Source organism: the organism of the source record quoted next, unplaced genomic scaffold (genome assembly GCF_019419815.1).
Source record: "Pyrus x bretschneideri cultivar Hongxiangsu unplaced genomic scaffold, Pyrus_bretschneideri_v1 Contig39, whole genome shotgun sequence".
Lineage (NCBI taxonomy): Eukaryota > Viridiplantae > Streptophyta > Magnoliopsida > Rosales > Rosaceae > Pyrus > Pyrus x bretschneideri.
This window is the reverse complement of record NW_025999712.1, coordinates 454,898-471,343: the sequence shown is the minus strand read 5'-3', so window position 1 is coordinate 471,343 and position 16,446 is coordinate 454,898. Positions and strand designations below refer to the sequence as shown.

Here is a 16,446-nt window from a genome sequence, read left to right as displayed (position 1 = left end):
TTTAGAACCCGTTAAAATAACGAGTTTAACACGACACGATATGTTAAGATAACAAGTTTGACACAAAAACGACAAGCACTCCATTAGAAAAGTGGTACGAATATTGTATGAAAGATATAGTAAAAATATCATTTTTGCCTGTAAATACATCTCTTAGTAAGTTTGCCCGTTAGAGTATATATATTTCGTCGGGTACTCTATCGTAGATTATACGTAATGCAACAAAAATTATTCTTTTCTTCTTCTTCCTCCCTACCATATCAAACCAAAATTCAGCCCCCATTTAACAGTCCCTAGATAATTTATAGGTTTTGAAAAGCACAAGTGAAATAGCAAAAATAATTGGGTGAATGAGTCAATTTAGAATGCTTCAAAATGCCTTAGCTCACAAGGCATGATAGATGATAGATGATAATTGGGTGTGATCCACTTGCCAAGGATGGAGATGACGAAGTACAAAATAAGAACGACAATAAAAATTTCTTGTCTTGTTAGACAGTTTAACATGTTACGTTATTAGCTTCAGTCTAAATTGAGGATATAACGAAGGGGGTGGATATGTGGCACCGTATTTTTTACATAAATTTTGACACACATTTTTATGGGGCGTACCCCGTAATATATTTGATGATCCGAACTGTCTATCACCTACATCTGAAACCATATAACTGTTGGATTAAGCGCTTAGTGTTTTTTTTGTAGAACAATATTTGTCAGTTTCCTTCACTACAAATGAATGTCTTAATGAGTTTGAACTTGTCTAATTTTTACAATTATGATCTATGAACGATTTTTTTTTAAAAGATAGATGGTTCAGATTATTAAAATATATTATGAAGTGAGCCTCACAAAATGTGTCAAAAATTGTGTAAAAAAATCGTACCACCAATCCTCCACCAACAACAAAATAGTACACTCGACCGTTAATAGTTAACATTTTCTGACCACGAAGCTTTTCGATTGCTTGCATCAAGTAAAGCATAACTCTCAATCCCTTCATAGATTTAGTGAAGGCTTATGACCTTAGCTCAATCCCTAATAAAATAAGGCACTAATAAGAGTCACCAAACCTTTGAGATGCTTAGCATTTTTTTAAACAGTTGACTGAGGAGGGATTAGTTGTGTCTTTTGTTTGTGTCCTGTCCGTTGTGTATGTGTTTTTTTAGGGCTTATCCGGGGGCAGTTGCTTTGGGGAAAATTAATTTTTGGTCTTCCCTTTCCCGCTTAAATATATAAATAGGTCTTCCCTCACAAGTCTAAGCTTACACTGCCACCAACAAAGCAATGGAGGCCTCCAAACTTACCCTTCTGCTTGGCCTTCTTGCCTTCCTCACTTTCTTAGCTTCCTTCTCTGCTGCAGAAGATCACTTCCATGAATTCGTTGTACGTATTCATTCATTTCGTATACATATAGTCGTCTTTGTATTCGCGTCCATGTTCATATTTGTGTACTCGTATTCGTAACGCCTTTGTTTTGCGCGTGGAAATTTCGAAATAGGTTGACGCGAGGCCGGTGAGGAGGCTGTGCAGAACCCACAGCAGAATCACAGTCAATGGCCAGTTCCCAGGACCAACTTTGGAAGTCAGAAATGGAGATTCCGTTGCCGTCAAAGTTACCAACAGTAGCGAAATACAACATCACCATCCACTGGTATTCATTCATCATAATTTACAATGCGTCTGAATTTTCCGCTGCTAATAAACTAAATCGTGGTTTATATACGGCTTAATGTTTGTCTAGTGTCCGTGCCAAGTTTATGTAATGCTTACTGTTATGTATCTTTCAGGCATGGACTGAAGCAGCAGAACAATCCATGGGCAGATGGTCCGGAATACGTCACACAGTGCCCTATCCAACCAGGAGCTACCTACACATACAGGTTCACAATCACAGACCAAGAGGGCACTTTGTGGTGGCATGCTCATAGCAGATGGCTCAGAGCCACTGTCTACGGAGTCCCTCATAATCTACCCTAGATTGGGTTCTCCCTACCCCTTCCCGATGCCAAAACGAGAAGTTCCCCTTCTTCTTGGGGAATGGTTTGATCGAAACCCCCATGATGTCATGAGGCTTGCGGCTTTCACAGGAGGAGCACCCAATGTCTCTAATGCATACACCATTAATGGCCAGCCTGGTGATCTTTACAGATGTTCCAAAAAAGGTTTGCTAAATTCCACCTGCTTAAATATGCAAACATAAAACGATGTATAATGTGTTGACATAAGAAAAATGGCGATGCAGAAACCATTCGAATTCCAGTCGTATCGGGCGAGTCACTTCTCCTGAGAGTCATCAACTCCGCACTCAATCAAGAACTCTTCTTTACCGTTGCCAACCACCAACTGACTGTTGTGGGCGCTGACGCATCTTACACAAAACCTCTCACAACCAGAGTTATCATGATAGGCCCTGGCCAAACAACCGATGTTCTGCTTACTGCTGATCAGGGCCCTGCTCGGTACTACATGGCTGCTCGTGCCTATCAGACTGACCTGAATGTGCCCTTCGACAATACCACCACCACTGCTATCCTTGAGTACAAGAATGCTGCTTCTTCAAATCAAGGTTTAGCACCAGTATTTCCTACATTGCCAGCTTACAACGACACAGCAACTGCTACTGCATACACTGCTCAGATAAAGAGCCTATCCCAGGTCAAAGTCCCCACACAGATTGACGAGAACCTGTTTTTCACTGTGGGTTTAGGACTTTATAACTGCACAGTTCCCAACAGCCCCCGGTGTCAAGGACCAAACAACACCCGCTTTGCAGCTAGCATGAACAATGTTTCCTTTGTATTACCAAGAACCAACTCCTTAATGCAAGCTGCCTACTATGGTGTCCCCGGTGTCTTCACCACAGACTTTCCACCTGTTCCTCTTGTGCAATTCAATTATACCGGAAATGTACCCCGGGGGCTATGGTCACCTCGTCGTGGAACGAAGCTCTACAAGTTGAAGTATGGTGCTAATGTACAAATAGTGTTTCAGGACACAAGTATTGTGACTACTGACGACCATCCTATCCATCTTCATGGGTACCAATTCTACGTGATTGGATCAGGATTTGGAAACTACAACCCCAGCACAGATCCAGCAAGATTCAACCTCATTGACCCGCCACTGAGGAATACCATCGGAACAGGTCCAGGAGGATGGGTAGCTATACGATTTAAGGCTGATAATCCAGGTAACATGTTAATCTTGTATCCTAAGCTTTCTTCTAACCTATATTTGTTCACTATTTTGATATCTTTCTACTTCTTGATCCAATTAGGTGTCTGGCTGATGCACTGTCACTTAGATTCACATCTCTTCTTGGGTTTGGCTATGGCTTTTCTAGTAGAGAACGGAAACGGACCATTACAGTCTGTAATTCCTCCTCCACCAGATCTACCCCGATGCTAAATTACCAGGAGAAGACCACACCAGTAGTTGGATTTCACTATTGAAATTGCAAGACTTGCTGTTATCTTGCATTCTTAATTATTATGTATTGGTTAGGTTGAATTTGTCAGTGAGTTCCCATTGTGATTTTTTTTTTCCCGTAACGAGTCAAGGGTTGGACAATGCTCCAACAAAGCAGTTCAGTTGTCATGTTATGATTTGTTTCCGAATTCAAGGAAAGGAATAAAATGTTTGAAACAGTTCAGATTGCATATCTTATTCATTCCGGCTTTCAGATATGAAGGAAACACAACATGAGATAAACCTAGCTTATGTGTGGTGAGATGGTGCTACCGGGGAGCCGCTTGAACTAGGGAGCACGGGGTCACTTTCAACCGACGCACGGAACCACCAATAGAGACCAATTAATAAAACTCTACCAAAACAATCGAATTTGGAAAAACAGATAGCGAATTCGGATTCAGCACATCGAAAAACCTAAGGAGGGACCTTGGGTTCCCCCACACGCCGCTATAGGGTGGCTGCCTGGGTTATCACATGCCACCTCACGCACCACCACGCGCCAAGACGGGTCATCGAAAAATTTGCCGGCGCTGCTGTAGATGGCGGAGTAGCGTGCACTCCATATAAGGATCCGTCCCCAAAAATTACGAATTTTTTATAATTTTAAAATGTAAAATTATGAAAATGTCCTTGGAGGCAAATACGTTGACTTTTGTTGACCGCCTTATCGTGTCATGTAAGACTCTTTTCCTCATAGTACTCGTCACTACAAACATATGGGCTTAAACGGAACATAATTTGGAATTATAATGAATGAGTTATTAACGAACGAAGTTGAGAACAAAATGGTCATTTGACCATAAATCTGGAAGGCTCCAGATTTTGTTGGAGCATCAATCTAGTGCCACGTGTGTGGCCAAGATAGAAGGATGAGACGAGAAATGAAGGAAATGGGAGTGATGGATGGAGGAAAGAAAGAGGAAATGAGAGAAAGGAGGAGGGACTGCCCAATCAGGGAGAGAAGGGAAAAATAGTGAACCAATGAGAAAAGAAAGAAATGAGGAAAGGAAGAGAAAAAACATGCACCAGATCCCCTTGACCTGTTTCGACATGTGACTCGACCCGATTCCTGCAGCGATTTTTGACGCCATTCCAGCATTTCTCTGGCGAATCATGGGGAACCATTGGAGGTCGTGACATAGCCGGAGTTGGCCGAAAAAAGGTGTCTGAAAATGGCCAAATGGCCACGATCTCGAAATCCAAAACGCACGGTGCTCCATCTCGAGGGTTTCCCTACGTTCTCAAGTGATTAACACCTAACGCTACCCTAATCAAACACTAACACACTATCTAGGGGTTCTATGAGGGCTTACCTTGGCCAAGATGGTGGAAACTCACCAGAGAAGGGTTGCATAGTGCAGAGCAAGAAATGAGCTTAAGGGAGGTGTTTCTTTTTCAATCATGGGTCTTGCAAAGGTCATGGGGGATAACGGGGTGTCTTATGGTTGTTGGGTAGTTGAGTGATCGGGGAGAGAGAGTGACAGAGAGATGAGAAAGGAAGAGAGTGATGAGGGAGATGGTTCAAGAGAGTTCACCAGGAAAGAAAGAAGAGAAAAGAGAGAAAGAGAACTAGGGAACCAAAAAGTAAAGATGGGCCCCACATGCTCACCAACCAAGGGAAGAAAAAACGAAAAGCAAAACTATCTCGTAAACGTAAAATTACCAAAATACCCTTAATGCATCTAATTTCATAAAATTCACGTTTTAGCCCCAAATTCAACTCCCCATATGCCCACACGTTCCTAATGACGAGTACTACAATGATACACCAAGGAAACGAATCTCACGTGACACAACAAAAGTCAACATTTTTCACCTTTGATGGCATTTTCGTAAATTCACACATTCAAAATTATAAAAGCCATACAATTAGGGACAAGTTATTACATGTATAATGTGTTTGCATATACCTGCATGCGGTTGTCTCTAGGGGTGGGTTTGGAAAAACCGAATACCGAATCGAAACCGAAACAATCCGAACCGAAAAAAAAAATTCGAACCGAAGTAAAAAAACAGAACCGAACCGAAAGTTATTGTTTTGGTTTCAGTTTAGGTGATTCAAAAACCAAACCACCGAATTAAATATAATTAAGTTTATTTATTTTTTTTAGTATTTGAGTGTTTATATTCCAAACCCAATTTAAGTTTACACCCAAGTTTTAAGATTTTGTTTTAGACCAACCATTAACCCATAATCCAAGTCATATTTCTTGTTCCCACCCAACCTTTTTCTTTCTTCCATTTTTTTCTCCCCATCCGACCCTCTGCTTTCTTTCCTTTTTTTCTCCCCACCCGACCCTCCCTGTATCTTCTTTCTCTTTGTTTCTTCTTGCATCTTCCTTCTCTTTCTCTTTTTTTCTTCCTTTACTTTCTTCAAAATGGAAAAAACTGTAAGCAAAATTGTAGAGCATATACCACTTTTCAAATTAAAAAAAAAAAAAGGTTTTATAAAAAAACCGAACTGAACCGAAACGAAATCGAGTCGAAAAAAACCGAATCGAAATTAAACCTAATCGAATAAAACCAGAAAAAAATTAAACCAAACTGAAATTTCGGTTTGGTTTCGGTTTGGCAAAAAACCTAACCGATTGAAACCGAACCCACCTTTAGTTGTCACTGCTCTAGAGGGCAGTAATGACACGCTCAACCCTGATATCCTTCATATACTAGGGTAGGCACGTTGTGACATCCCACATCGCCCAGGGGAGTGATCCTTAAATGTATATTCTCATCCCTACCTAGCACGAGGCCTTTTGGGAGCTCACTGGCTTCGGGTTCCGTAGGAACTTCGAAGTTAAGCGAGAAGGGGCCTAGAGCAATCCCATGATGGGCGACCCACTAGGAAGTTGCTCGTGAGTTCCAAAAACAAAACCGTGAGGGAATGGTAATCCCAAAGTGGACAATATCGTGCTACGGTGGTGGAGCAGGCCCGGGAAGTGGTCCCCCCTGGGCCGGGATGTGACACACATGCTAGCAGACATCCGAAGGTGACGAAGCTATACTAACATGCATGAGAACAAAGAATATAAATAAAATATATAAATTTAAATATAAAGAATATGTAATTAAGGAACATGTTCAAAGCATACAACTAATCTAGGACACTACAAGAAATAATAAAATTGCATGAACAAGGGATGGGTCCTGCACTAAGAGGATTCGAAGATGTCGATGCGGGAGTGTCTTGACGTCGAGATTGTACGTCTCGATTATAAGTCCTGAGGGGGCACAAAAAAAACATTAAAGGGTTTTGGGTCAGTCAATTGGGCCGACGCCGAGTCCCAAAGGCCGGGTTGGGGTTGGGTTTTTAGGCTTGGCCCGTTTCTCGCTGGGGATTAAGACCAGAGCCTTCATAGCTACGGTTGACAACAAACCAACTCCCTAGGGCACGATCAAAGTATCAAAATGAAGAGTGAGACAAGGGGAAAAGTTCCATACCTGAAACTCATCGTGAAGTGGCTGAAGTCGGCTGGGTTTTGACTCAAAAGCCCCAGGGTTTGCCGGAGTTGGGTTTTCTTCTTTTTCCTCATCGGGGGGTTAATGAGGTGGTAGAGGGTGGTGGTGCACGGTGTCGTCTCCATCGTTGTTTAACTCTAAAAGGGTGTGTGTGTGGGTGTTAGTAGTTCAGGGAGAGGGAGAAATATATGTGAGAGGGAGATAAAAGTGATTGTGAGCTAAGAGAGAGTAATGCGGGGAGAAGAGAGGAAAGAGATGGGGGTTAGGGAAGTTGCCACGTGGCAGCCAAAGAAAGGATAAGAGTTAAAAGGAATCCAAAAAAGGAGATCCGGATTGGGTAAGGAATAAGGGCATAAATGTAATTTCATATTTCTTGTAAAAAAAAATGAAAATTACAATTCTTTTGGGGGTAGGGTTTCACAATCTACCCCCTTTAAAAAAATTTCATCCCCGAAATTATAATCTCAAATAAGCAAATACGGATACTGACTCCTCATATGTTCTTCTAATGCTCGTGTTGCTTCCTCGACTGCATGGTTCCTCCACAACACTTTCACTAATGGGATGACTTTATTCCTCAGTGTTTTATCCTGTCGATCGATGATCGCCACAAATTCTTCAACATAGCTCGCATCCTGACTGAGCTCTAATGGCTCTGGTTGAATGACATGGGAGGGATTCGGTACATACTTTCGAAGCATGGAGACATGGAAAACGTCGTGAATCTACGACAATTCTGGTGGTAGCTCCAATTTGTAAGCAACTGCACCAATCCTCTATGTGACCTGGTAGGGGCTAACATATCGAGGACTTAACTTGCCTTGCTTACCAAAATAAACCACACCCTTCCTGGGTGACAGCTTCAGAAAGACAAAGTCTCCAATCTCATACTCACGATCCCTGGAATGTTGGTCAACGATGCTCTTTTGTCGATCTTGTGTCGTTTTCAGATTCCTCTTAATCAACTAGATGTCAGTGTTAGTGGTGTCAACAATTTTTGGTCCTACTAACACTTATTCATCAACCTCTGTCCAACATAACGGTGTCCAGCATGTTTTCCTGTACAGTGCCTCGAAAGGTGCCAAGTCGATACTGGAATAATAGTTGTTGTTGTAGGCAAATCGATCAATGGTAAGTTGATATCCTAACTATCTTTCCATTGAAGAATAGACACTCTCAACATGTCCTCCAAAGTTTAAATCATCCTTTCAAATTGACCATCGGTTTATGGATGATAAACAATGTTATACAACAGCTGAGTATTCATGGCATTATGGAGCACTCTCCAAAACCTGGAGGTGAATCTTGGATTTCTGTCCAAGACAATGGTGATAGGTACACCGTGGAGTTTAACAATATTATCGATGAACAACTTTGCCAACTTCTCAAGTGTGTAGGTCTGTCGAACAAGTAAGAAGTGAGCAGTCTTGGTGAGTCGATCCACAATCACCCAAATGCCATAAAACCTCGATTGTGTCATCAGCAAACCACCTCCTTTGCCTCAAATTCAGCTCATGCTAGGTGAAGACATACTTCAAACTCTTATGATGCGGCACAAGTAATGTCGCCAGATTTTTAGAGCAATGACCACTACTTCGAGTTACAGATCATGAGTGGGATAGTTTCTCTCGTGATTCTTGAGCTGCCTGGAAGCATAGGCGATGACTTTCCTATCCTGCATCAGAACACAACCCAATCCTGATAAGGATCCATCACTGTAGATTTCAAACTCACCGCCATCGTCTGGAAGAGCAAGGACAGGGGTGTGAGTAAGACGTTGTGTTGAGCTCCTGAAAACTCCGTTCACAATTCTCATCCCATTCAAATTTGACCCCCTTTGGGTCAACTTAGTAAAAGGCAGAGCGATAGGTGAGAAGTCCTGCACAAAACGTCGGTAATAGCCAGCTAGCCCCAGAAAGCTCCTCACTTCCGTAACATTCCTCAGTTGCTCCCATGTAGACACTGCCGAAATCTTCTGAAGATCCACACTAATTCCCTTAACAGAAACCACATGTCTCAGGAAGCTGATATGGTCTAGCCAAAACTAACACTTAATGAACTTTGCATACAAATGGTTCTTCCTCAACCTTTCCAACACCAACTTCAAATGTTTCATGTGCTTAACATTACTCTTGGAGTATATCAAGATGTAATCAATGAATACAATTACAAACCGGTCAAGATACCATCTGAACACTCTATTCATCAAATCCATGAAGGTTGCTGGTGCGTTGGATAATCCAAAAGGCATGACACGGAACTCATAGTGCCTATACCAAGTGCGGAAAGTAGTATTCAGCACCTCTTTGTTTCAGATTAGTAGCTGGTGATAACCCAAACGAAGATCAATCTTAGAGAACACCTGAGCACCCCTTAGTTGGTCAAACAAATCATCAATCCTGGGTAGGGGATAACGCTTCTTCACTGTCACCCGGTTAAGCTGCATGTAGTCAATGTAAAGTCTCGTCAACCCATCATTTTTTCTGACAAAGAGTACAAGAGTGTCCCAGGGTGACATGCTAGGCTAGATGTAACCTTTATCCACAAGCTCCTGAAGTTGAATCTTCAAGTCCCTTAACTTTTCCGGTGCCATTTGGTAAGGTGCCAAGGAGATAGGGTTGGTACTTAGAAGTAAATCAATAGTAAATTCAATTTCCCTCATAGGTGGTAACCCTGGCAAGCCCTTAGGAAAAACATCGGTGAATTCATTCACCACTGGCATATCTTCTGGACACAGAGAGGGTTAATCCTGTGTGACAACGTGAGCTAAGTATTCATCACAACCCTTCTGCAGTAACTTTGTTGTCTGGATGGCAGAAATGATATTATTATGAAGGATTTGTTGCTCACCCTGAAACGTGATCAATGGTCATCCAAGCCGATCAAAGGTCACAAATTTCTCCCTACATCTGATATAGACATTGTGCCTAAATAACCAATCCATTCCCAGAATGACATTGAACTCCACAATTTTGAAGGGAATCAAATTGGCTTCCATAAGTTCCCTTTCAACAATTACTGAGCAATCCCTATACTCACATTCTGCATAGAATAGGTCTCCATGTGGCATTTGTATAAACATATCATATCCAAGTGGGGTAGGTTGCTGGTTAACCACTCGTGCAAATTGTGGAGATATGAAAGAGTAAGTAGCACCTGGATCAATCAGAACACGAGACTAATTACCAAAAATGAGTAACATACTAGTAATGACTCTGGGATCCTACTGCGCCTCCTGCTGAGTCATGGCGTTGATACGCCCATGAGCCTGATGTCTCGATCCATTGTTACGACCGTCACGAGTCCTAGGACCCTGGTTGTTACGGCCCGCTCTGTTCCCCTAAGCACGATTGCTCGAAGCTACTCTTATAATAGGAAAACTGATGGAAATGAGTTGAATACAAATGAGACTTTTATAATAGGAAAACTAATGGAAATGAATTGAATACATGATGGAGAATACATTAAGCAATAGATCTATTAATTCAGAGAACAAACAAAGAGCCTCAGGCAAGATTTCACCTTGTTTGGCAAGGTTGAACTTCTTGTAGTTACTTTTCTTTGAGATTACAGGGTTTATACGCTAAAAAGGGATGGATGGTAAACAAGTTTGCACAAGGGAATCGATACTACGCCACCAAGGGAGGTAGCAGAGCTTTAAACTAGACAAAAGATGGCTTTTGTAAGGAATAATCCTGAAAAGATTGAGATCTGGGTTGATAACAATGTTTGGATGCAAATCTGGCTTGAAAGCAGAGTTTGTATATTTGTTTGTTTGATTGGTTGAGTGTCCTTATCTCTGGGGCCTCTTCTTCCTTTTATAGGCAAATTAGCCCGTTTGCTGTAGCTTTGTTCTTACCCAAAAGTAATTGGAGGGTAGTGAGTCATCAACTTTTTACTTGTATCTTTGACCTTCAATGAAGATTTGCAGTCCCGTCCATGGTGGGCACCAACTTCAGAAAGAAACTATCATTTAGGTCAGTATCACATGGATCATATCTCCTACTTCAATTTTTAGTCAGGAAAACTTGCTACAAAAATTATGAGCAACAATTGTTGGCATGTTGATACATTGCATAATGCATAACTGGAATGTACAAGTGTTGGATTCACAGAACTAAGGGCAATCATTATTTCTCCAATCGTAAGTGTCTGGTTCTTGTTCAATTTTTGAAGAGGAGAGCATTCATTTCTATTTTTTTAATACATGTTCTTGCACACCATACTATGGTCTTGTTTTATTTTGCGCCTCTTTTTCGCCTCTGATAATAGTTTCTAGAACTGATTCGAGACTTATCAATGGTGTCAGGTCCTTTTGAAGGAATATCCTGTTGTCCGAAAGAAAACTCGGTATGAAACTGTCTTGTACTGTTGTACAACTAATATGTATTTGGTGACTTGGAGAATTTGATTCCATGAAGTTACCCTTAGGGGTTGAGGCAATTTTCTTCCCCGTATAGCAAATATTCCAAGTAAATGATATAGGTATAAATGTTAAGATAATTAAGTTTGAATCCAAGTAGACTAACCTGGCTCTGATACCAAATGTAGGAACTATAAATGGTTAGTCTTCAACAAGGATCATAAACAACATATCTTACATATAACATTACAAGAGTTGGCATTAAAAAAAAAAATCAACCATACCTGAGAACCCATCTGTCCAGCAACACCAACTGAAAGACCTGGTGCAGGCTGTTTACTGGTAACACATAAGAATTCTTCTACTCACTCAAGACCTTACTGTTGCAATGGTGATAGAACCCTGATTACAGAACGTGTTCTTTGTGAGCAGGGAATCCCTTATTATATCGAACTGAACTTCTCCAACTTCCATCTATCATGACGATTGGATAGCAACTGCTATGAACTGCAGCAATCACGTCCCATATCCCTTAATTCTAGGAGATCAGTTATTGACATGGCCATGACTCCTAATTGGTTTAAACCTACGTTTGAGTATCCTTATCATGATATGTATAAGTTCCAAACCTAACAAGCAAATGTATGGAGACTTATCGAGAGGAAGTCTCTTCTTCGTCGGATGATTTATCTATCCACACAGAACGCTTCTACTTCACTGAAAGAAAATCTCGAGGCCAATGGAACAACAGCTGACCCCAAAGTCCCCTCAGAACTTAAGAGTTTGCTTGAGCGCTATGCAAAAATGTTGGGATTCACACCTGATGATGCTATAGAAGCGGTTTTGGGGGTCTCTAGTGGCCTAAAGTCATTTGAGGTAGTACTGCACCACCAGTTTTAATCTGTACTCTTTTTGGCATTATTCTCTCCATATATTTGTGATGTTAGAAGAAAAATGAAAAACTTGAACTTTTGTGAATCCCCTTATTTATTTTGAAATTTGAAAGAAGTAAAGCCAGAAAAGTTTATTAATCAAAGGATTTGCTTAATTCCTGCGAAGATTTGTACCCACTTGGATATGGGTGAGAGCACCCATAACTTGACGGTGTCTCAGACGACCTTGATTGACTGGATAAATTAACAGGTCTTTGGTGCGGACATGATTGACTGGATAAATTAACTTGTTTTTTTTTTTTTCGCGGTTTTGTGCCGGCAGTGGTTCTGTTAGCAGTTGTGCTGTAATTTTCTTGTTGGGCAGTGTACATAGGCTTGTAACTTCAGTAATTTTTATGGGCACAAAATTTTGGACTTCCAAGTTTTGTTTTCTGGTATTTCATCTCATAATTTGTCAAGCATTTTGTGAAATGTAGTTGATCAAAGTATTGGTTCTTTCGTTCATGTCGCTTCATGTGATTTAGAGTCTTATTTGTTTTTTGTGATTGTGAGTCAGATTAATGAAGAGCTATTGATGATAAAAGTGACAAAATATATTGCCGGTGATAATTTAGGGCTCGTCTGAAGTTGCTTTTCTTTTAAAAGACACTTATACTTAGGAGTAGTTCTTGTAAAAACGCTTCTATTAGGAATAAATGGAAAGTTTTAATAAAAAACAAGTGCTCTCTAGAAAAGCACCAAGTTTTTTTTTTTTTTTTTTAATTCAAAAGCACTTTTAACCTTTTTTGTCAAACATAGTTCTAAGCGTTTTTTATGATATTAAAATAGTTGAAGGTGTTTTTTGTGAAATGTTTTTTAACCCAATACTTAATAAAAATACAAGTAAACTTTACAAAAGCACTTGAACTGCTTCATACAAGAAGCATATAACTAGCTTCTTGCAAGAAGCACAAAACTAGTACTTCTTGCAAAGAGCACTTTAAGTGGTTTTAGAATCCAGAAATATTTTTTTAAAAGAGTTTTCTATCATTTTAAAAACACTTCTAAACGATTCATTAAAGTGCGTTGGTGATTTGAAAGCATTTTTGCTTATTTTTCCATACACTGCTTAGTTTAGTGGACTCAGTCTAAACTTTTGTACAGACCGTGAGTTCAAATCCATGAACGACGGTCAAATAACAATATGAGTAGCTCGTGTGAAATGGGGAGGATGCGTGTTTGATTGTTTTGTCATGTCCCGGTCTAGGTTTAAGATTAGGAACCAAAAAATTATGAAACATGATATGATTTCTCCAAAGTTGGTTGGCAGACTACCTAAATTCCTAATTACATCTCGTAAGAACATTTCTAATTGGCTGGGAGCCTCCAAGACAGATCTTCTTGATACATTGAAAATCTGGACAGTACCTGCTTCATCTAAAATCAATAAGAATTAACTAACACAAGATTAACTACTCTTCATGCGAATTAGTGCCTTGATTGATGTTTTAAACAAATACTACACTTTGAAAAAAAAAAAAACCATCAAAGAAATATTCAAACACTTTTGAAAAATAACTACCATCACAGAAATACTCGTACACCTTGACAAAAAGCCATCATAGAAATGTTCATACACTTTGGAAGTGTCAACTGACTTCGCTTTCGAACATATTATTTTTAATCCTTTTGGTTTGCTACTTTTCAATCGTTTATTTTGTAGACTAATCACTCGTAGAAGAGTAATTCTATACTTACTATATTTTTTATACCACATTTGTACTATCTCTCTAATATAAGTAGAGCCTACCCATGGCTGACCCAGGCCCAGTGCTGGCAAGATGACTGTCCGAGGCCTCAAATTATTAGGGTGGTATATTTGTATATGTTTTCATAAGAGTATAAATTTATAAAATTTGGTTCAATGACAAAGAAGTTCAACTAGAATTGGTGGTTTTGTTATTTGAAATTAATGAGGAGGTCTTGGGTTCAAAACACGATGTGTGTTTATTTGTTTTTCAATTTTTACAAATTTCGTTTCATAAGAGTATAAATATATAAAATTTGGCTAAATGATCAAGAAGTTTAATAGAATCAATAGTTTTTGTTGTTTAAAATTAACGAGAGGTCCTAAGTTCGAAATGCTAAGTGCATGTTTATTCTTTTCAATTTTTACAAATTTTTGTTTGGTTGTTAATTTATTTTAATTAATAGCTAGTAGCTATGTGGGTTGTTCTTTTTAAACATTTGTTCCTAATCTTCCACAAAGAGTAATGCGTTGACCAAATTTTAAGACCAAATTTGCAAATCATTTAACGTGTCATCAAAAAATTTAATTTAGTACCAATTTATTACTTATACATATCAATTAAAGACTCAAAAATATCATTATTTTTTTAGTCCCATATTGACAAGGTTAGTAAATAAGAAAAAACACCTCATGATTTATATAAAAACACTTTAAAAATTCAGATGGAAAACAAAACTCATATCTATCTACTTGTAAACTCAGAGTTTTTTTTTTTTTTTTTTTTGGTTCCTTCTCACGATACAAAATAAATTAGTTTTTCCTTGTTTCTAAATTATTAAGTTTGAAGTGTTTTTCTAAGTATAATTTTATCGATGTCTTACATGTGAAAACAAATAATTTCTTATATAAAGTGAGGGCACATTTTTTTACATCGCCCCGGGCCTTAAAAATCTCTAGACCGGCCCTGGGCCCACCAACACGTGGAATTTTATGATGATTGACAATTTATTGCATGACACGTTAACCTAACACGAAAAGACACAATTGTAACAGGTTTCGGGTCAACGCGTTAACGATTCAGGTTGTTATCAGGGTTACTAGTTAAGAACCCGATATCGTTTGCCGAATCAGATATGCGACATGACAATTTCTTGCATGACTCATTGACAAATCAGGGTCACTTGTTTAAAATCCGTTATGATAACAGGTTTGACACGATACGATCCTTTAAGATAACAAGTTTGACATGAAAACGACAAACACTAACCGTTTGTCAGGTCTAGTCCAATCTCTATTACAAAAGTGTCACAAATTTTGTATGAAAGATATAGTAAAAATAGCATTTTTGCCCGTAATTACATCTTCTAGTAAGTTTGCCCGTTGGAGTATATATTTCGTTGAGTACTCGATCGTAGATTATACATAAACGAGTTAATTGGTTTTCAATATGACCAAGTCGTTAGAAACCCTAATTATTCAGTGAAGATGGTGGAGGTGATGATAGGAGCAAGAAACTTGCTACTTCCATAGATGGACCCTCCTCCTCTTCCTAGGGTGGAAGTTTGTTGCATCAAATTCATAACGGAAAAACTAAACTAATGCAACAAAAAATAATTTTTCTTCTTCTTCCTCCCTACCAAATCAAACCAAAATTCAACCCCCCATTTAACTGTCCCTATATAATTTATAGGTTTTGAAAAGCAAAAGTGATATAGCAAAAAAAAATTGGGTGAATGAGTCAATTTAGAATGCTTCAAAATGTCTTGGCTCACAAGGCATGATAGATGATGGACAAGTGGTGGTGTGATTCACTTGCCACGGAGGGATATGATGAAGTATGAAATAGGAACGACAATAAAAATTTCTTATATTGCTGGACCGTGTAACATGTTACGTTGTTTGCACCAGTCTAAATTGAGAATATAACAAGGGGGAAGAATTTATGGCATCATTTTTTTTACACAACTGGACACGTTTTTGTGAAGCCCACTCCTTACTGTATTTTGACGATTTAAACAGTCTATCTTTTAGGTCTTCCCTCAAATATCACGTCTACTAAAAATCACCCACATCTAAAACCATATAACTGGTGGATTAAGCGTTTAGTGCTTTTTGTAGAACAATATTCAACTGTTTCCTTCACTACAAATGAATGTCTTAATGATATTGAACTTGTCTAATTTTTTACAAGTATGACCTGTGAATGATGCTCTAAAAGATAGAAGATTAAGATCAGTTAAAATATATTACAGAGTGAACCCCACTAAAAGGCATAAAAATTTATGTAAAAAAATGATATCACAGATCCGCCCCCAATAACAAAATAGTACACTCAACCGTCAATAATTAACATTTTCCGACCACGGAGCTTTTCGATTGCTCGCATCAAGTAAAGCATAACTCTCAATCCCTTCATAGATTTGGCCATGGCTTATGACCTTAAGCTCAATCCCTAATAAATCAAGGCACTAATAAGAATCACCAAACCTTTGAGATGTTAACATTTACACTTGACCGAGGAGGGCATAGTGGGT

The 16,446-nt window shown here is 39.1% G+C and overlaps 1 protein-coding gene and 1 pseudogene across 1 annotated transcript; one reads left to right on the top strand and one right to left on the bottom strand.

Moving 5' to 3' along the window:
• Window positions 1–1,284: 1,284 nt before the first annotated feature.
• Window positions 1,285–3,534, top strand: LOC103935287 (annotated as a pseudogene).
• A 4,993-nt stretch (window positions 3,535–8,527) lies between these two features.
• Window positions 8,528–9,373, bottom strand: LOC125468502 (uncharacterized mitochondrial protein AtMg00860-like). Its single transcript, XM_048564323.1, has 2 exons — window positions 9,290–9,373; window positions 8,528–8,923 (listed from the first exon to the last, which is right to left on the bottom strand). The coding sequence occupies exons 1-2, from the start codon at window positions 9,371–9,373 to the stop codon at window positions 8,528–8,530; spliced, it is 480 nt and encodes a 159-aa protein (XP_048420280.1).
• Window positions 9,374–16,446: the final 7,073 nt, after the last annotated feature.

Bases quoted from the DNA above. Each gene is read 5' to 3' on its own strand.
- LOC125468502 (XM_048564323.1), bottom strand. From the start codon at position 9,373: ATGCAGCTTAACCGGGTGACAGTGAAGAAGCGTTATCCCCTACCCAGG. The intron at 8,924-9,289 runs GTGTTCTCTAAG...GTTTCTGTTAAG, and splicing joins ACCAACTAAGGGGTGCTCAG to GGAATTAGTGTGGATCTTCA.